At 39.3% G+C, this 22296-nt stretch overlaps 1 protein-coding gene across 3 annotated transcripts; it reads left to right on the top strand.

Annotated features, from left to right (window-relative positions):
* Positions 1-1078: 1078 nt before the first annotated feature.
* On the top strand, positions 1079-19718 carry znf710b (zinc finger protein 710b). 3 transcript variants are annotated; one of them, XM_081710069.1, is made up of 6 exons: positions 1093-1201; positions 4653-4742; positions 14261-15802; positions 17673-17864; positions 18183-18354; positions 18480-19718. In XM_081710069.1, exons 2-6 carry the CDS (start codon positions 4725-4727, stop codon positions 18656-18658), a joined length of 2103 nt encoding a protein of 700 aa, XP_081566195.1. In that variant the 5' UTR covers positions 1093-1201; positions 4653-4724; the 3' UTR covers positions 18659-19718. The 3 variants fall into 3 exon arrangements, with proteins under 3 accessions (XP_026853740.2, XP_081566195.1, XP_026853738.2); XM_026997939.3 differs by lacking the exon at positions 4653-4742 and having other exon boundaries at positions 1079-1201; XM_026997937.3 differs by lacking the exons at positions 1093-1201; positions 4653-4742 and adding an exon at positions 11542-13005.
* Positions 19719-22296: the final 2578 nt, after the last annotated feature.

The raw sequence follows: 22296 nt of genomic DNA, 5'->3' as shown, positions 1-22296 counted from the left end.
TGACCCTGCTCCCATATTGACTGACTAAATTAGTACTTATTGTAGGGTACTGTTTATTTTGTTTAACAAACTCTAGCACTTATTGCTTATTGCACTTATCATTGTTTAAGATAGACCTTATGTATTTTGTACTTCTAGGTATCAGCATTGATCCCTGTATTCTACAGTATTCAAGTTTGTTGGTATGTTGGACTCTAACCTACTTTACTGTACTAGGATATATTCTATGAGTAAATGACAAAGCACTTTTTTAAGTCGCACTGGACAAGAGCATCTGCTAAATGCTGTAAATGTAAATTTAAAATTTGTAGTGCAAGTATTACACTCAATAAACTATCTCTCTCATTTAAGATGGTCTTAACACTATGACAATTTGGAGAAATTACACACACATTTACCTGATGCTTTTATCCAATTAAAACTGAATACATCTTGAGGGTCAAGGACCTTGCTCAGGGGGCCCCCAAGACTGATAACTTGGAAGTGGTGGGGCATGAACCAGCAACTTTCTGATTACAAGTCAAGCACCTTAACCACTGAGCTACCACTGCCCAACATAAAAGGTATGTTCTTACCATAAAAATATAGTAGTTTATTTTATTGTCCGGTGAATATAAATAAAGTTATAAAGTTTTATGGCGTGTACACGTATCCTTTTTACATCCTCTATATACACATCGTGCGACCTCTGGTGTTAGCATAATAAAATGTGCTCGAGGATAAAAAAGAATGGTTGCACAATGGCGTCCTCTGATGTTCATTCTGTGATCTTAACTGAGTCTGGAAGTTCTTAATTTTTTAAATTTCGAGATAGAAGAAAGTTTGCCAACAGGATTTAATGCTGAATCATTTATTAAACACTGGAATTAAAATGCCATTAAAATATTTACTTTACGGCAAATTTACCCAGTCAGTGTTGAAACAAATGTACGTTTCCTAGATTATATAAAGCTATGGGGCAATATTATAGAGTGACATTAGCGATATTTTAAAGTTACTGAGCACTCTTGTGTCTGACTAAGGTTTCTACTACTTCTGACGAGGAGGTGCCCGGCTGTTATTCGTTCACGTCACTCTTCTCTCATTCCCTTCTTCCTTCCTGTCGAACACAGAGACTAGACCTAGCCACAATTCAAACTATATAGCGATTTCGAAATCTTCCAAAGTGTTTTCTACGTATACCACCGATTTTTGGAGCGTGGTAAGTTGAATAACTGTTTGATCCATATTCTTATTGGACAGATAATTGAACTAATGGACTAGTCTTGCAAGACCGGTTGTCCCAGTGTATCCCAGCGAAACTCAACGAATTCTTTATGACTGGCCTGTAAAATAATCTGCACTCTGAACTGGATGCTGAAATATACATTTCCGCTTCTCAGGTGACATATATATATGACGATTTGTGTGAGAAATACTAGGTGGAAATTATTTATCTTTGTCATTTTACAAAGCCAAAATGTCGCCTTTTCTCTCTCTCTTTTTTTTTACTTCCACATTCTCTCATGCCACAAACAGATGGCGTCTGGAGGGGGATGGAGGGAGTGAAAAAGAGCCGCATAAACGAAAACAGCAGGCCACACTCGCCCTCTCTGCTCTGGTACAGAGAGCAAGTGCTAGCTTAATGTATCACGACCGGACGAACACTTAAAAGAGACACATATACCCGTGAAGGCTGGATCCAAGTTGTCTCCTTAGACTCGAAGTTCTTTTTCAAACTTATTGCTTGACGGCTAATTTTGGTTAGCTGGGCTATGAAAAACAATGTTACGAAGTTAGCTAGCTAACTAATTAGCTAGCTAGCTGGCTAGGTGTTGCTATGCTCTTAAGCCTTCGTTTGGACCTTGCTGTGATTTAGACTAATAATAATTGCGCGCTTGTGTTTTCAAAGCAGTGTACCCTTATCGAGCTAAAGCAAAATTAAATATCGTATCTAGCTAGTTATGTCACAAGCATTTGCCAGCATTAGCCTTAGTGCGGCGTATAACTGTGGTTCATTATTACGACTTGACAAAAATATGTTTCGGGTAGCTATGAATGGTCAGATCAGTTTTATTGATGGGGAACAAATGAGAATTTACAGAGGAAAAACAATACAACTCTGAATTTAGCCGGTGTATTTAGTAGCTAAGTGTGTTGCTAACGTTGCTCTATTGACGCTTTAATAGCAAGCTGTAGTGGCTGTTTTATCGCCCTAGTAGTTTTACCAGTACGCTACCACCGGAACATATTTCTCAATTGATTGCTGAAATGTTTATATATCCTGCTACAAGAAAGTAGCCTGCGACTTAGTTTTAGTGCCACTATTTAAAATTAATAAGGGTAGGATTTCGAGAATAAAGTTCTAATATTGCGGGAAAAAGTAGTAATATCGCAACAATACAATCTATTACGTTTTTATTCTCTAAATATTAACTTGTTAATATTAGCTACTTTATTCTCGCAAGTTTACGACTGTCTTCCCGAAATGTTAGAATTAACCTACGATTGTGTTTCTACAAATTTTACTTTATTAAGATACTTCGCCCGTATTGCAACTTTATTTGCGTAATATCAGAATTTAGTTATGCATTTTCATCTGGAAATATTACGACTTGATTATTTGAGTCTTGCATAAATAAATAAATAAACAAACACAAACAAACAAATAAATAAATAAAACACGCAAGAGTTTTTGTTTTTTAACAGCAGTTTATAAGGAAGCATAATTCTGGATTGAAGTAAGAACAATAACTTTTGTCTTAAATTAAGAGGCCAGTGTTCTTGGTCTGGGGCGCTATATTTCCATTTTAGGTCATGAGGTGCTACACAGTCCTGTAAACCAAGTAATCTTAGATCAGGATATCGGTGATACTCTGGGGAGTCAGTTTTGGCCTGTGTACCAGTTAGCCAGATGTACATTAAGCTTTAGATTAAATTGCATTGTCATTCTGAATCATTTTGATAAAGGTATATGACTGATTGCACTTGTTTATTAAGCCATGACTACAATACCTAGATGTGATCTGTGCTCAGACTGAATTCAGGGTGGGTATTCCAATGTCTTTCTGTGATAGTGCAGGGAAATGTAGTTGGCTGTGTACCTAGAGGACTTCAGGCATCTCTCTTTTGCTCAATACTTGCAGTGTTCACAGAGGCAGCAAAGGCAGTTTGTGTTAATGGAGTAAGCTTGGGCTAGTCTTCCATTTAAAGTTTGTAATCTTGGCGTATTAAGTTTTTTTTCTTCTGCATTTCTGCAGTGTTTACTTATAAATGATATTTTTGTCTTTTTGTAATTTGATTAATTGAATTGTGAAGGACATTTTTATACACTGGAGTTTGATGCCATAAAAATTTAATTAAAGACTACTGTCTGGCCTTAACTGAACGATAAGGCAAATAATATACATACAAAATGGCAATTTTCTAATGAAATGATAACTTTCTGTAAAATGACAATGGGCAATAGAAACATTTCACCTTTTTTCATTACATAACTGTGCAGTGGTAGTCTAGTAATGTGTTTAAATTTGGTATGGTTAAAGTGCATGTTTTTGTGCATTATTTCACAAACTTTAGCTTTACTTAAAACTTGCTGAATTCTTAATACAAGAATTCTTTCTTGACACTTTGTATATTCTGCATTAAACGATTTTGTATGACTGTGGGGAGTCTATCATCCTCAGCATTAAATAAAGTTTTAGATTTACTTAAGAATGCAAATGATTTAGAACCATAATATACTTTTTTTTTTTTTTTTTTTTCAAAAAATTAAGCTGCATCTTGGAATAATGATCTTATTTTATTTGAACAACTGTGTAGGTTAACTCTAGATCATAGTAAGCAATGTTTTAAATATACTGGAGTCATGGTAGGCTGCTGTTTGTTACTGTGTTAACATGACCAACCTCCAACTTTGCATCAGTGGTCAGTGTTTGACCACAGGAACATTAGTGGCTGGATGTTTTTGGTTAGCAAACCATTCTCAACCCAACAATGACATTCTCATTACCAACACTGTTGCTGATATAGAAGTATAACACCCACCTCTATATCAGAATTACTGCTGTGTTGAGCATATGATATTGTAGCTATAATCTCAACTGAATGTGAAGTATAAAGCATTAGCCAGCTAGAAATAGTAAGTGAATTTACCCAATAAAGCCCTTGAGTAACACAATAATATATCAAGAATATTTTTGCCAGCAAAAGGAGCACAATTATCAAAGTATAAAGTTATGACTTCAATATATAACTGAAAGTTGGTAATCTTACAACTAGGCTTATGCTACAAAGTGAGCGATGCTGTTCATCTCTAGCATTGTTGACTAGTAAAAATATGTTGCGTAGTAAACAAAAACAATGTAAATGTTGTTGAGGGATGACTTTAGAATTATCAAGTACATCATCATGGTGTAAACTGCTTGGTCATTACAGTGCCGTAGCTCAGATAAAGCAACTGCATAACAATACTTCTGATTAGTAATAAACAAGCATTAGAATGAAATTAACTACTTGTGGGTTATGGGTTTGCTGTTATGTTAAATGTAGTTAGAACTGCTCTTCTGTAGTAATGTTTTGGCACAGTCTATATTGTGCCTTTTTTAAAAGAAAATCCACCATGACTAAAATATAAAGTTACTAATTTTCTTTTGGCAAATACCTTTATCCAGATCTGCCTACAACTGGGGCTAAGAGGCTGAAATACAAACATATCTGATGGACCAAAAATTCAGACTGACAACATGAATGGATGGGAATATGTAAATATGACAACATGCACAACAAATTAAAAATGGGTGGTCCTTGCAGTTTTTAAACAGTGTTTATAGTGCAAGCTAGCATCACTCTTTAATTTTAAAAGAGCAAGGAAAAGATGGTTTTCCATGATTTCAGCCTTTTAACTATTAGCCCAGCTATATTGTAGGTTACGTGGATCATGCAGTAGCGGAGATATTTAAGGCATACAATGATAAAAAAAGTAAATCTATAATTATGTGGATTTTGGAATGGCTAGCAAGGCCCACAAGCATCCACTGGAAAAGATTAAGTTCTAGTATTGAACATTTATAATTTTGTTAAATGTGTGATTTGCAAAGGACCACTCAGACTGCTGAGAAGTCTGAGTAGAACATTGTAACCTTTATCATGTGAATATCTCTACACTAGGGAAACCCAGTAGATCAAATACCATATGTTTTATCCCTTAAATTGTTTTTAATGATCTGCCAGTATTTTTAAAATTCCGTAAAATATGGAGAGTTCACGTGGAAACCCATAGATACTTATGATCTTGTATCTAGTGGTTTTGGTTTGGCTGTTCTTGAGTCTTTCAGACTGAAGAGTCCAGAAATGAGATGAGGGTTGTTTATCATGTAAATGGATGATGTAAATGGACATGTTTCCGTATGAGACTAGTAATAAGAAGGCTGCCAGTTCAAGCCCTGCCATTGCCAGTTTATCACTGTTGGGCCATGAGAAAGGCCCTTAACCCCTCAGTTGTTCGAATTGTACTTGGTCACAGTTAAAAGTTGCTTTGGATAAAAGCATCTGCTAAATACTGTAAATGACTAAATGATTAAAATGATTTCATAGGATGATTAGGTTATGGAATTTCTGGGCTGCTAATTATAACCAATAATTAATTTGGCAAATACTGCTAACCAAAAACTTAACTTTTTTGCACTTTAAAAGAAGTTTATGCTACAGTCTGTGACAGAGGTTGTCACTCAGGAAGGTGAATGTGTGTTTTGGCTGCTGTGCCTGGAAGGTGGCTCCTTGGTTCAGTGCTCTGAGCACATGTTTAATGCCCGGAAGACTGAGATTTGAGACCAGGTAACCTCTGCCCTCATCACACAATCCATGAAACACAATGAGTGCTAGACAGACCAGAACTTGCATTCATGTAAGCTGCATACCACACAAAAAACAACTGTTGTCAGTTGTCCCTTTATGCAACATAGCAATGCCTTTTATCCTACATACCCTTTTGTACTAACAAGTTGACAAAAGAAAAGCAAACTAGTACTTTGATTACTAACTTCTTTTGTAAAAGTATTAGGCAGTTGTAGTAGCTGTACAAATAAGCAGTAATGGTCTGCTGTTTTCGTTTGTAATTATCAGCTGAAATGTACCAATTATTAGCAAATAATTTATCCAATGCAGATTGTGCACCCAAGTTACAAATCAGCTTTCAATGTGCACCCAAGGAATCTTGATGGGTTGGGGGAACTCAAGCTGATCGTTCACTTCATATGAAGACATTGTTGAACGTTTTTTTATTAAGATAATCCCCATGTCATTAAACCATTAAGTTTGTAAGTGTTCTGTGCTGGGCCACATTCATGTGGAAATGCGTATGGAACAGTTACTGTCCATACTTGGAACCATTCAGCCCTACAGTGGGAAAGAGGCTTTGGGGACCCCTGAGTTCAGTAGTGGTGAGCAGCATCATGGATCCTGCCAGGGGTCAGCATTCAGCCTCTTTTCTACTGTAGAGCCAAATAGTTACTAAGGCTACGCCAGGCTGATCTATGCTATTCTGGACCCCTGAGACGGGTTACAGTTTCTCTTTCCACAATGGTTGTGCTGGAAATCAGAGCCAGGAAGTATTTTTGGTGGTGATGACGTCTTGTCATAATTATGTGATAGTTGTCAATAAACAACTCTGGTCACTGTATGTGTCTGCTGAGGTAGAGTTGTTTGGACCTGGATCCTATCTGCCTGATGTCTGGTATTCAAGTCATATAACATCTAGTTCTAATCATAGTGAAGTTTAATCACAGTGAAGGTACATGTTTACAGTCTGAGGTTTGGTGGTAGTGACTGCTGAATTATGTTGATTATGACAAAGTAAGAATTCAACTGATTGTTTGCTATTTGTTTTACTGTACAAAGGTAATGATGCTCTATATACTCTAAGGTTCTGTTAGTACTTGGCTAAGAATCTTTCCCTTCTGTTTCCAGTAATGCATAATGGCTAAAACTGAATAGTGACTGAGAGAGATGCAGGGCTCTGTGTCATTGCCAAGGGTGACTTTTAAGTTTGTTTTAGTATGTTTTGCAGTGTAGGTTACATTTGTTATTAGCTAGCATAATCCACAGTTGTTTTCTGGTCCTAAAGTCTTTACTGAGTTATCTGCAATTTATTTGCACATACTATCAATTCCTGAAACAACTAAACAGTAGAAGCTAATGCTTCTGGATGGAGTCAGTCACACACAATTTTATTTTTTTAGAAGGTTCCTAAGATTGTGTATTACAATTTTCTAACAATGACTAAGAAACATGTAATGTTAATCATTCAATACCAGCTGATGCCTAATCCATTTAGTGCCAATACTGATATATTGGTTTGGTGTGGTGCATCATTAGTTGCATTTAACACTGTGTGCGTGTGTGTGTGTAATAAATATATACGGCAGCTTTAGATGCTGTGTGTGTATATAATTCCCCACTATATAAGTTTAGGGAATTGGCGACCTCTCTGATGGAACTATGTCATCGTATGAAATGTGAGGAGTATTTTGAACTTGTGTTGTGTTTATATTTATGGCATTTACGTGACGATTTTATCCAAAACAACCTATAATTATGAACGGGTACAAGTCGAGCAATTGAAGGTTAAGGGACCTGCTCAGGGTCCCAACAGTGTACTGCAACTTGGCAGTGGTGGGGCTTGAACCAGCAAGCTTCCGATTACAAGTACTTTAACCACTGACCTATCATTTATCTGCACATTTCAGGTGCAGATATGTATGAGAATAAATATCAGGTTGTATTTACCGTGTGCTAGGTTCAACTTTAGCTATAACAGTGGTTGGTGATTCTGTATCTATTATCTATGTTGCTATCAACAGTATTGTGAGCAGTTTAGCCTTTTTGGTTGAATATCAGTTGCTTTGATATTGTCTGCTATTAGACACCTAAAATCGTCACCTAAATTCCATAAACATAAATGAAACACAATTTACAAAATGCTCCTCACATTTCTTGCAATGACAGTTCCATCAGAGAGGTCACCACACATCTGTCATAACCTTATGAGCCTGTAGCCCATTGAAATATCAGTCAGGTGTTAGTTAGATGAGTCCTTCTCTACCAGCCCTATGCCCTTGGCACTGTGAACCCAACACCCTGCCATGCCTGCATACCAACACCTGGCTCTCATTACCTGTTCATCAGCTCGACTATTTATTCAGCATTCCTTCACCACCTTGGCGCGCGACATTGCACTTCTCTATGTAGTCTTGTTCCGTAGCCATATCATTCCTATATCTGGTTAATTCTTGTTATTTCTCTGTCAGTGTAGCTCAGGTGTATTTAGTGTTCACCTTTGGCTAGCTAGCCAAGCAGTCTGAATTTCATTTCATGTTGTAATGATTTTGTTTTGTGGTTTACTGTGTATTTCTCGCCTGTGTTTCAGCAGTGTATGTTTATTGCCAGTCACTTTTGAATCTCTTCAGGTCATAGAGCTGTCGGCAACACTGTAAAGCCAAACCCATGTTTATTCTGGTCTGTCGCTCTCCCTTTTAGCTTGCCAACTCTCTTCAGTTCTAAGTTTCTTTGCATTGACCACGGGGGAAGCCGCAAATGACTGGTTTTGTCATTCCATCATTTTCATTCCATATTCAGTGATATCTCTCTCCTTCCACTCATTAACTTTCAGTGTTGTACAGAGGAGCATGGTGAGCCATGCCCCCCCCACTAATGTTACTCAGGAAACCTGTTCATTCAGCATGTTTTTGAGCACGTGTGTGTGACATTAATACGTAAAGATGTCTGACGTGTTCCAAAAAACTCCCGCCAAAGCCAACCCGACAGCAATGATTTTGAATTAATATTTCATGCTTTACAGGGCTACTCACAGCAGCAGAAAGACTCTATATAATAGCAGATATTTTTTCGTCTTGATTCAGTAATGCGACTTCATTCAGTTTTAACAAATCTTGCATAGTGCAGCTTTGTAAGCTGCAAAAGCCAAGCTAAAATTTCAAGTTACACCTTCAAAGAGTTTTTTTTTTTTTTAGAAAGTTGTATTCTGTCTCTCAACAGCACTGATGCTGACTCTAGTGGTCTCCACTGCAGAGACTGCAGTGGAGACTCTAATTTCATCTTCATCTTTCATCTTTCATCAAACGTCAACAAGATGACAACTGGCCCACTGGGGGATTTCTAACACTGCAGTGCAAATCAGTGTATCCATGCTGCCAATCACACATACAGGCGTTAATGTTGAAAACTGAGGTTTCTGTGAGCATTAATGAGTAGACGTTCTTGGCAATCAACTTAATTTCTTAAGATGCTAACATAGAGCCTTTAAATTTTAATGCCTACATAAGTTTGTATACTTTTGAATTTTTGTGTTATGGTGAAATAAAAATAAATTAACCACTACATGGAGCACATTATGAAATGAAAACCAACAACAACAAAAAAGTCACCTTGTGCTTTAAATATGATTCATAAAAAGTATGATTCATAAAAAGTTTATCATGTTTGTAATATGTGAACTTTCACCTTTAAACTCAAAAACATTTCGAAAAAAGACATTTCCAAAAGTTGTCCATTGTCCATTTCTGGACAATGGACCTCCTTAAGATTCATTTACAGTGTTTATTTACTATTCTTAACAGATTTTTATCATTATTAATCAGTTGATTCAATCAATCAAACTTAAAAACAGTGAGTCAAAAAAAAATATTGAATGTATCTAATATTTCTCATTAAGTATGAGGTTATTACAAAAATAATGATTTTAAACAATTTTATAGAAATTTTAAGTTTTAATTTTACTTCATAAGAAAATTCTTATGCAGTGTCATATAATTTTACTTCCTTCAATCATTTATTTCATTAAAAAGCCAAATTTCCAATGCAGTAATATTTTTTGCAATGGATAACGGTACTTAGAATCACAATAATCTCTTGGAATAACTTGAATAATATTAGAATTTGGGGCAGCGACATATCCAATGATTTTTTACCCTGTTGGTTGCATTCAAAATGTTATAACTTGAGTGTATCATTTATTGAAGATAAAAGATACACAATCATTGGCTTTACGTGGCACACATCATCTTAAATAAAATAGATCTTATGTGTAATAATTAATCTAAATCAATTTGGAAAAATAAATTTTTGTGAATAGATGTAAAGTATTTAAAGTGTAGAACGTATATTGTGCTATCCTTTAGCCATAGGTTGCAAAAAATAACAGTTATTGTGTATTTGGCTTTGGATAATCAAGAAGTTCATTCACATGAAAGAAAAAAAGTAGTTGTCTTACTTAACTTGATATTGTTGTTCATATGGGGCAGTGATGGAGGTGTTTTACAAGTGGTTGACAGTGGCAGAAGTGGCAAAAACAGCCACAAAAAACACGTGTCATTACTGTATTTAATAGTTTACATTTATAGCATTTAACCATATAATAGTTAACTGTTATGTTGCATCCACTGCTGACACATTGACTATTCCTTTAATTGCAGGTCTGAGCCCAATCATGCTATCCAGTAGCAACACAGTCAGTTATATTTGGTTTCTAAAAGCTTGAATCCAGCTGTTGTCCATGATGTATGGTTTAACGTTTAATTTGCATTCAGTGTCTAATATTCACCTTTCACTGCCTAATCTAATGGTGGGACAGACGATTAACAGTTTTGACCTCAGCATCCCAGTACTTACTGAGGGCACTGTGTCTGATATGACAGAGTTTCTCAGTGCTCTGAGGAGAGCCTTAAGCACTGCATGTAATGTGACTATGCAAATACTGATTGCTATGGCAGTGATGGAAGTGCATTCATCAATCTCCAAAAATTCTCCAAGGTGATTTCTGCATCCTACAGTGTGATTACAACTTTTGAAAAATCTGTGCAAAATTAAGATCAGTATTAAGTTTCCATGCTGAGCATGTTTTCTGATGACTCTTCTTTGGCCTCATAGACATTGGGAAAGCTGCTGTTCTGCCAAACACAGGTCCTAAGCAATGCTTTGTGCAGCCATTACATCATAGCATCTCCTTTCAAATGCAGTATGCTGGTCAAAACTAGTGAGGTTCAGCTTCTTGACTGTACTTTCTGTCCAGCACACATGCTGATACACTTAACATTTTAATGTATTTAGGTGAGTTTACAACATAGCTAGGGTTCATTTACAGTTACATGACGGTTACATGATAGGGACTGTTAATGTTTGGACTGTGTTGTTTGAAACTCGGCCTAAAGTAATCACTCACCCATCTCTCTTCTCTTTTCTTTCCCTCTTTCACTCATGCTCTGATGCATTTTTTTGTCCAATGATTTTCTTGTTTCTTCTCCCTTTCTCACTCTCTCCCTCTTCTCTCTCTTCCTTTCTCTCGTCCTTTCTCCCTCTCACTCCCATTCTCTCTTCCCCCTCTCCCCCCTCATTTGGTTTCTGTGTCCTTCCCCTCCCCCACTGCTTTCTTTCTTCTCTCACCCTTTGCTCTCTCCCTCCCTCTCTCACCCTCTCCCTCTTTCCTGTCTCTCTCTCTCCCCTTGCTCTCTCCCCTCCCTCTCTTTCTGTATCTCCTCCCCTCTCTCTCTCTCGCTCTCTCTCCATTTGTGCTCTCTCTCTTCCTCTCTCTCTATTTGCTCTCTCGCTCTGCCTCCCTCCCTCTCTCTCTCCTCACTGGTGAAGGCTTTTCTTCTCCTCCCTCATCCCTCCATTTTCTCGTCTTCCGCAGTCTCCCTCACTCTCAGCCATTTTCTCCAACGGTATAGCCAATATTATTCTAAATCTCTTTAAAATAAATAAAAACAACAAAAAACTTCATTGTGTAAATATTTTGCGACCTTGTTCATTTGACTAAAACACATTAAAATTTTAAGTAATAAAGGTTAACAACTATGCCAAACTACATGCAATACTTTTTAAAATGTATTTGTTCAATTGTACTTCAGCCCTTTGTGGACAAAAAATCCAACAGACAGAATACAAATAATAGAAAACATTATTTGCTATAAAGTAAAACAAAACAAAACAAAAAACATGGATGTTTGGTTATTAAATGGTTACTTTTGTATAAGTTTTAAAGAAGTTGTATCCGAGTGCTATGTTTGGCTTTGTGTAGTATATTTGAGTGTTTAAAGTGGGTCTTGAGGTGCTGATGATGTGTATGTACACTCAGTACAGGTGGTGCTGCAGACATTCACTCACACACAAGGCTGTAGGCCTATAGGACTATGGTTACATTTTCTAGGTTTTGCATATTTGAATTTACTGCATCCGTTTACTGCATCTGCTCACTCATTCTCCCTATCTTTCCCCAATACTCCATCTCTGCCTCCCTCCCTCTTTCACCCTCCCCTTTTCTCTCTCTTTCTCTCTCCGTCTGTCTGTCTCTCTATCTGTCTGTCTAATTTTTCTCTCCCCTTTTACTCTTTGTCCCTGCATTTCTGCTAGACTGGATGTTTATCAGTATATTACATGTTTACCAATTCAGATATATGCAGATCTTTTGGATATTATATATAGTACACCTAACTGTATTGTGTATTAATGTAACTGAACAAGTGTTTGTGGTGTGAGACAGCGAGGAAGAATTCTTCTATACTGTTGGGGGGCAGTGTGTGTGTGCGCGTGTGCATGCGTGTGTGTGCGCGTGTGCATGCGTGTGTATGCACGAGTGTGCATGCTTGCACCACTGAGAGAGAGAGAGAGAGATATGGGGGAGGGGAAGAGTATAGAGAGAGAAAGAGAGAGAGAGAGAGAGAGAGAGAGAGAGAGAGAGAGAGAGAGAGAGGTAGAGAGGGAAATTAGAGCAAGCACATAGGAGAGAAAAAGAGAGAGTCTGACAGGGAGGGGAGAGAGGAAAGAGAGAGCTCACAAACAGAGAACAGAGAGAAAGGACGACAACATAGAAAAGAGAGTGAGTGTGTGTTTATGCGTGGCTAGAGCCAGTGTAGCTCCAGACAGCAGCAGTGTGTGAGAAGCAGGAGATAAATAAACCTCTGACTGAGGATGAGATCTCTAAAACACCTGAAACCCCAAACCAAGAAAAATGTGGTGAGTTTGTCTTCCTGCACCCAGGACACCCTTAGAGGGCGTGTGTGCGTGTGTGTGTGTGTTCCATGTGTGTTCACCATTTCATTACTGTGTATTATAAAGAATGATACCAATGAAAGACATCGAATGAATTGACCTACTTTAATAATTGGACAGACACTATTCTTTCAGTCAGATACATTTCTTTGAATGTATTTGTTTCATCACTTCTAGTCTGTGTTTCAGGTTTCAGGAGCTTTACTGTTTTCTGCTTTGTCTGTTTTACTTTCTGATCTAATCCTTCATTTTGTCTGTCTTTCATTTTGTCATCCTCCCTGCCTCTCTCTCTCTCTCTCTCTCTTTCTCTCTCTCTCTCTCCCTCCCTCTCTCCCCCTCTACCCCCCCTCTTGCTTGTTCACTCACTTGCTCACTCATGCTGTTGGCCCCTCCCTCTCTAACTCTCCCTCCCTCTCTAACTCTCCCTCCCTCCCTCACTCTCTCGCTCTCTCTCTCTCCCCCTCCTTCTCCCCATTCCCTCTCTCTGCACTCTGTTATCCCTTTCCTGCACCACTTCTGACACTCTGCATACTCTCACTTTCTTTGCTGTTTATGATTCCTTACTCCCTTTCTCACTCCCTATCCCTTCCTTTCTCTTTCACCTTCCCTCCCTCTTTCTCTCTGTTCTCTGCCTCTTTCCCTCGCTCTCTCCCACCGTGTCTCTAACTCTTTTCATCTCTCCTTTTACCTTTTGTTTTTCCTGCATCAGGGTTTACACAATGTGCTATTAAAGTTTGAGATCTCTCCAGTGTTCAAGCTGTAATAAACTGTGAGGGTAAAATGAAAAAGAACATGGCATTGAACATGGCATACTGTAGGTGTGTGGAGAGATAAGCAGGTGTGTTGGCAAGAGGAAGAGTGGAACGGAGACAAAAGAGGGTAGATTTTGTCTAGAGAAAAAGAAAGATGAAAATAGTCACAGCTGTCTGTTATCTAATTTCTGTGAAGTTTAATGGAATTTAATTAATCTGAATGTAATATTCTTACCTGAGTTCACTGTCAGTTTTATTCCAAATACATGTTTAATTTGGGGGTGTCACATGCCACTCCAGTGTTCTCTGATTTAACACACCCGATGAAGCTCAACACCTCACAATGAAGGCTGGTTCAGTTGGTTAAAAGTGGCCTGGTTTAAATCCAACATAAACCGGATTTTTATTGAAATGATTGTGAACTCTTGAGTCCTGTAGCCTGAACTATTTTTGTGCTTGTTTCGCAGGAGGAGAAGACCCACCGGTTGGTCAGATGTTACTCTGAGGCCATGCACCAGCAGATGGATGCAGGGACACAGACAGACCCTGTGGTGGTCTTGTCTCTGGCCCAGGCTGCTGTGTTGGGACTTATATCCCAGAATGAGGTCTTTGGCGCCACCATTGCCCCCAATGGCTTCTACACCGGAGACCCCAAAGAGTCGCCTGCTCCACCCGGAGAGCGTATGGACTATGAGTACGCTGACCAGCTCATTGGCGCCAATGGGGACTACTTGGGGGTGAACCTCGGCGAGGATGGCCACATGCACCCAAGCTGTGCCGAGAGGAGGTGGCAGGGGCCTCCTGAAAACAGCAAGCCGCCTGTGGGGCATCTAGAGACAGGTTCACATGTCAAAGGAGAGTCTGTGACCCCAGGTCTCCCATCCTGCAACCACATGATGAACACCATGATGCCTAGAGAGACCATGCCGATGGTGGATCCTTCTGGCTACCGGGTTGCTCCTAAACCGCATCCTAACAACTGCTGTGCTGCCTGTATCCGGGAGCCCAAGGGTACTCAACCAGTGCCTGAGCCCCACCCTCACACCCACCCCCATCCCCACCCTCAACCCCACCCCCACGTACATCATGAGGTTTCTCCTCGAGACAGAAACCACACGCAGGAGAAGACAGGAGTGGAAGAGGTGCCAGATGAAGGTGAAGATGGAAGAATGGGGAAGGGTGGAGGAGGGGAGGAGATCAGCAGCTACTTTCAGGCCAGTGAGGTTGGATACGAGGGTGGCGATATGGATGGGGTAGGTGACTTTGATGAGAGCAGTCAGGGTATGTTCTGGGGGGAGCACGTGGAAGGGGAGGCACCGCGGGGCCGCCGCATCGACCGCCTGGACATCAACATCCAGATTAATGAGTCGTACTGCGTGGATGTTGGTGAAGGCCTGAAGCGCTGGAAGTGCCGCATGTGTGAAAAGTCGTACACGTCCAAGTACAACCTGGTGACGCACATTCTGGGGCACAACGGTATCAAGCCGCATGCCTGCCCGCACTGTGGCAAGCTGTTCAAACAGCCCAGCCACCTGCAGACGCACCTGCTCACGCACCAGGGCACGCGACCGCACAAGTGCACCGTCTGCAAGAAGGGCTTCACCCAGACCAGCCACCTGAAGCGCCACATGCTGCAGCACTCAGACGTGAAGCCATACAGCTGCCGCTTCTGCCGCCGCGGCTTTGCGTACCCCAGCGAGCTGCGCGCTCACGAGGTGAAGCACGAGCGCGGTCGCTGCCACGTCTGCTCCCAGTGTAGCATGGAGTTCCCCACCTACGCTCACCTCAAACGCCACCAGGTGAGCCACCAGGGCCCCGCCTCCTTCCAGTGTGGCCAGTGCACCAAGGTGTTTGCTTACCGCAGCCAGCTGCAAAACCACATGCTGAAACATCAGACGCAGCGCTCCTTCTCCTGCAGCCAGTGTGGCCTGCAGTTCCTGCAGCTGCACCAGCTGCGCCAGCACTCCCTCACGCACAAAGTGCTCAAGCCCCAGACCCGCGTCTCGAAGGTACACAATGCCTCTTACTGTCTATCTTTTCTGTTTGGTAAATGCATCTGTGTATATGTATTTATTATGTACACATAGGTAGGTGTCTATGTGTGCATCAATTTCTTTACACCAAAAATTGGAGATTGTTTGCTAATTCCCGCAGTGTTGCCATGGATTAGGCCATTTGCCTACATCCAAAAGAAGCTGTACACATTTAGAACATGGCAGATAAAGTCCTGCTTTACACTGTCAGGGAAAAAATTATTAGTTTATAAAACCTAACCTCTTACATGTTAGGGTAAAATATATTTTTTACTGAATGTGATGGATGGCTAATGCCAAAGTGCTCAGGATCTCACAGGTTAATGGGGAGATCATATTACGCCATGAATGCCCACTCTTCCTTAGTGACACAGCTGATTAACATCATTTTACAGATGCAGTACTCTGGGCTCAGTAACAGTACTCTCCACTCAGTAACTGTCCACAGCAATTGTAAATAGCTCCTTGCTGCAGTTACTGATGAGTCTCTATGTAGAAATACACCCCCACCTATTATTAGGAAAAGGTATTTATCAGAAACACCTTGTAGCTGTACCGTTGAACACTATAGCCCATTACTTAGCCATTGGCAATTTATTAGCAATTCTCTGGTTCCTAATCATTGGTCAGTATCTGACCACAAGACTGCTGTGATGGTAGACCAGTCTCAATCTACTAGTGACACTAGTGTATTCCATCTATGTTTTAAAAAAAAATCAGAATGAAAAGCAGAAATGGGGTGGGGGGGACATAAATATTTCCAGAGAGTTTTAGCTTAGTCGATGTGGAAAAGATGGAATATTGAAAAAGAAATGCAAAGAGGGTTAGAGATAGGGTTATCTTAGGGATAGGGTTAGGTTGGGGTTAGGTTTAGGGTTAAGGTTAGGTGATGGAAAAGCTTTCTCTCAAATAAATGATATTTATGGGGCCCAAAGTCACATGATTCTGTTCCTCCTGTAAACCAGACAAAATGCAAACATAGTGTTAAATCTCTCCATTAGGTTTGTCTTTTGGGTTTGTTTCTTTACATGCACAAGGAAATGACCCCCATGCACTTTCTATACTATACAATCATGCTACATCTTGACGATTTTTGCATAACTGTAATGGATGGAAAAAACTTTATTTGTATTTTCATTTGTGAAAATGAAATGCACATATTTTGCAAAAACAGTGGAGTGGAAATCTAGTCATTGACACAGTAACACTACGGTGCATAAAAGACTCCCAGTAATATGCCACCATCACGTCAGTGTCATTTCTGTGTTGAGACTGAGCTCCTAGTTCATTATACAGCAAATAATAGTTGCTATGTGTTTCTAATAAAGTGGGAAGTATACTCTTAAATTTACATTAGTAGACTAGTGAGAACAATTATTCCTAAATAACTACTTGTTTAGTTAGCTTTTGTTTACCAAATAAATGACAAATATAAGAAGCTTTGATTGAGGTTTGAATCCCAGTTTTGCCATGTGGAGTTCGTGGCCAGCTTTTCAGTAAGATGCTTTCAGTCAGTTCAGCTCACGAGTCTTGGAGACTGGAGATTAGGGTAATAAATAAATGCGGGTTTCAGATAAATGTATTCTGGCTTTCAGTAAATATATTTATTTATAGTTGCTATTTGATATACCGTTTCAGTTGAATTCATAAAATATAACTTTTGGCAGGCTGGTGTTGATTGTAAATTGTGCTCCACATGGTGTTTGTCTTGTCTTGTTTCTGCATACATTTCCAAATAGGCTAATTTATTTTACCAAAACCTAAAATCTGAGCTTAAACAATGTCTGAAACATGAACGTATTCTAACATTTGACTAGTATTTGGGTTGATTCCTGTTGACTGTCAGGGAATAAAGGGATTCAAGTGTGATGTATGTGCACGAGAGTTCACATTGTCTGCAAACCTGAAGAGGCACATGCTTATCCACGCCAGTGTCCGGCCCTTCCAGTGTCACGTCTGTTTTAAGTCCTTCGTCCAGAAACAGACCCTCAAAACTCACATGATTGTGCACCTGCCTGTGAAACCCTTCAAATGCAAGGCAAGTATTCAAAAAGTCTAGACATCACACATGACTCCACAAATCAATTTTACCACTCAAGCTGCTCCAACATAGATCTATGTGACCCCAACTCAGTTAGAATAAGGTACCTGTGTTTTCAGTGTTACACTTAATTACGGAAGAGGTAAAGAACACAATATGAATTTGAGGTGCCTGGTTTGTCAGCAGTCTGTAGGAGATCTTCAGCCCTTCATCTGAACCTAGAATTCAAATCTGCTTGTCTCCCTCTTCTCTTGTTATTATCATACTTGACAGCTGAGACACCAGTTCATTGCTATCTTTGCTGGTGCCTTACAGGTCTGTGGGAAGTCATTTAACCGAATGTACAACCTTCTGGGTCATATGCATCTCCATGCTGGCAGCAAGCCCTTCAAGTGTGCGTACTGCTCCAGCCGGTTCAACCTGAAGGGGAACCTAAGCAGACACATGAAGGTGAAACATGGCATGGACATTTCTCCAGATGGACAAGGTGAGGGAAAATCAAACAAAATATGTTAAGCTCATTTTTAGCCAGTTTCATTTTAGGTTGCGATTGGGGACTGTTTGTTTGTTAGCAACAAACAAGTTAATTTATTTTTCTCATTCCTTTTTCAGATGCTCCTCCAGATCTAGAACCTCATGAGAATTATGAGGAAGAGAACTTCCACTTTGCCGCACCTGAGAATATGGATAGTAATGATGCACCTAATCTCACCAAGCTCTCTGAGGTGGCTATCCAGGAGCTGGACTACTATAACTTTGGAAAGGATGTGGCAAGCTATAACACAGCCTGAACACTACACTTGAGTTAAAATGCTCTTAAGTAACAGGTGGCCTGGGCTGGCTGAGATGTTTCTCCATGAGAACCAAGGCCTAACTTTTAGGATTGATGGGCTGGTGGCGGCCTTGGTCTCACTCCCATGGTAACTACTCTGATCCTGTTTCAGAAGAAGTCTACTAGCTAAGAGTCTTTTGAACAGTTCTAAAAAAGGTCACCCCTATAAGTTAGTACTTTGTGATTATAGTTATATTTGAAACAGTTTCTACATACTGAACCATAGGTGTGTTTACATTCACTCACTCTGCAAATCATCCAAATAGCATTTTTAAGCAGGAAGAGTGGTACAAGTACCACCTTGTGGTCTTCCTCTCTGCTGTTCATCCCGAAATTACAAATACTAATTTCCACTCCCTTTCACTACATTCGTTTACATTCACTTAAATTACTCATAGAATTACTCCAAAAGACTCTTAGGTGAAAGAACGAATCTACACTGGTCAGTGTAGTATACAGGATGACTGGAATTCTGTATGAGTATGTTGTAGCGTGAGTATGTATGAGTCTGTTAATAGCAAGTATGTGTCTATGCTGTAGTGAGAGTGTGTATGCTATAGTGATTGTGCATGCGTGTATGAGTATGTTTAGTAGTGAGTGTGTTTATGTATGTGTGAGAGTTGTAGAGCGTGTGTATATGTACATAGTTGAGAGTGTGCATTTGGGCCCCTGTACCAAACCTACCGCTCTCAGTCACACCCATTTGCGGCCCACCCTAAAGCGCCACTACTGTTGCCAGAACTGAATATAACCATAAGAAATCTTTGGTTTAACAGCCACTTATTTTGTGAAGTATTATTGTTTCTTTATATTGATTTGCTATTTATTTTGCACTTTTGATGAAACAAAAATTCATTTAATATCTTCCAGAAAAAACCTAGTTCATCACTGACAGTTTGAATTCTGGTCTCCCCTGCATCTTCCAAGGATACAGACCTGTATCACATCCTTTGTATGCTGTTCCTTAAGGCAAACTTGCCAACTGTGTAGGTTCTTTAATTAAACCATTTTGAAGTGAAGTCATTTTCTTGCTTCCTTTACTTAACCAGGTAAGTACCTTCAGGTCTGTGAGCTCTTTGGTAGACTAGTCAGTCTACACTCACATTTCAAGTAAACTTGTTCAGTCCATATTTACATTTACCATAGACCTGGCAAGTTTACACTGACATTTACATTAAACCTGTCCCAATCAACAATTACAATGACCAGGCTAATCCACAATTCATGTTTTATAATAGACCTGTGCAACCCACATTTGCAGTAGAATGGCCAACTTGCATTAAGTATTTGGATTCCTAACAGCACTTTTCCATAATTGTGTAGGTTGTATGTTTGTATGTAGATAACATGGGAATATGGCAATGAACATCCCAAAACAACACCAAAACATTTATCAAACATGGACATTGTGGGAAAGATAACTCTTCAGTGACTTGCATTGTTTTCTTATGTGCCATGTTTAATTGTAGCAGCAAATGTATAAAACTGAATATATTTTATTACTGAAGAGGCCAGTGTCAGGTATGTTGCATACAATAGTGTTCTTCTAGAGGCTATTAATGCTTGGCACCTAATGGGATGGAGCAATGTTCAAATATATCATTTGCTCATCATGGAATAGACTTTAACTGTTTGAAACATCTCACTAGAGACCTTTTTTTTTTTTTTTTTTTACTGCAAACAGCGTGCACAAAATGTGTTCACTATCGTTCACTTTGTTAAATTGTTGGCCCTTAAAGAACAAAGCAGCACTTCTCTGAGACATTATTACACACAAAAATCTGGATGTGATGCATCTTAATGAGTATTACTTAATTACTATTTTTATCTAAATCCCCATGGTTATAGCTATGTAAAAGCTTCATTTGACTAGGGATGGTGGTCTCACTGTTAAAATGTGCAGTCCAAGACTTACATGATTTCTTGTCTTTTGAATATATGGCATTCAAGTGTCAGCCCAACCCCCTTTGGTTGTAGTTTTAGTCTGTCATCCCCCGAAATCACACCTTGACTATATAACTGAACTATTAAATTACTTTAGTGTCTGCAATGTCTCTGATTGTATTATTTTGTCAGTAGTATAGATGTCGTTTAAAAAACTGCAGTTGCTCAAGATTTTAGAACTGTATTTGAATGTTTTGATATAACTCGTATTGATTTCCCTATTCACTCTCATGGGCACACACTTGATTTGGTTTGTTCAATGATGTCTCTAAATGTTAGTAGTATTGGTTCTGGTTCTTGGAACCAAATTTTTTTTATTTGTTGAAATTGGGTCTAGGTTTCCTCTACTGAAATCTAAGTTGTAAACCACAATATTCTACCATAGCCTTAGGTCAGTTGAGCTTCAGTCCTTTTCTACTTTCGTGTAGGCTTCTTTTTCCTCTGCTACTACCAATCTATTCTGTCCAAATAGATCTCGTTCCTGTTCACACCTTGCTACGAAAGCAGCAGGCTGTCCCTTTGAGCAATTTCATTAAAATAACTGGCCTTATTGTTCATTGCATACCATATAATAAACACATTATCATACAGGTCTGTAATCAACATTGCCCATTCTCATTGCATTTCATCCATGATCAGCAATGTTAGTCGCAGGCCTAAAATTCACTTTTTACTACAATAAAAAAACCCATTAAACCCTCTGTTTCTGGCTCTGTGAGGCATTTCTTCACTATTTTCAGAATAACATGGACTCTATTTATAACATTTTCAAATAACCCACAAATTTACATGACCCTGCCCTAGAGGGATTTTTTTTTATTTTTTATGTACACTGTATGCATCCGTTTACTGATTTCACTCTGACCATGCCATTAGGCATCTCAGATTTAATTAAGAAATGACATTCTACATGCCAGCTAGACCCTGCTCCCACTCCTATACTCAAAAAATGTGATATTTCTCTCTTGATTAACACATTTTTGGTAGAACTAAAAATTATGCTGTCATCCCAGTCCTGAAGAAACCTGGTTTGGACTCAACTACTTTAAATAATTACCAGCCAATTTCTAATCTCCCCTTCAGTGCTTAACTACTGGAAAGGGTTGTTCGGTTTCAGTTACAGTCCCATTTAGCATCAAATAATCAGTTTGAATGGTTCTAGTCTGGTTTCCATTCATACCCTAGTACAGCGAGAGCTCTCCTTAGGGTCATAAATGACCTTCTTGCTTTATATTCTGGAACAATTAGTATCCCACTTCTGGATCTCAGCTCTGCTTTTACAGTCTCTCATGTCATACTCATTGCCTGTCTTTCTGCTATTTCTATCTCAGGTGTTGCTCTTTCCTAGTTGAATTTCTACCTCACTGACAGTAACAATACAAATCCCCTACTGCTGATGTTGCTCAAGGCATTCCCCAGGGCTCTGTTCTTGGTCCTCTCCTTTTCATAAATTTTATACTCCTATTTGTCAGCATGGATTCAGTGTACTTGTGTCACACTGATCTATATCAGCTTTAGCTCCTCTACTCCCTTGCCTCTTTTCTCTCTATTTGCATGTATCTGTGATATTAAGTGTTGGATGCGCTCACATTTCCTTAAATAACGCTCTCCTTATAATTGCATCCAAAAGATCTATTAGTACCAAGTTTGATA

This window comes from Electrophorus electricus, chromosome 3 (assembly GCF_041902795.1).
Source record: "Electrophorus electricus isolate QZ-2024a chromosome 3, ASM4190279v1, whole genome shotgun sequence".
Classification (NCBI taxonomy): domain Eukaryota; kingdom Metazoa; phylum Chordata; class Actinopteri; order Gymnotiformes; family Gymnotidae; genus Electrophorus; species Electrophorus electricus.
The sequence above is the reverse complement of the archived record's forward strand: the minus strand, read 5'-3'. Positions and strand labels throughout refer to the sequence as shown.

What these genes read in the sequence shown, in the direction of transcription:
- znf710b (XM_026997937.3), top strand. Translation starts at nt 12,961, where the DNA reads ATGAGATCTCTAAAACACCTGAAACCCCAAACCAAGAAAAATGTG. An exon ending in CCCAAACCAAGAAAAATGTG is followed by an intron (nt 13,006 to 14,260) that starts GTGAGTTTGTCT and finishes CTTGTTTCGCAG; the next exon opens with GAGGAGAAGACCCACCGGTT. An exon ending in CATTTCTCCAGATGGACAAG is followed by an intron (nt 18,355 to 18,479) that starts GTGAGGGAAAAT and finishes TTCCTTTTTCAG; the next exon opens with ATGCTCCTCCAGATCTAGAA.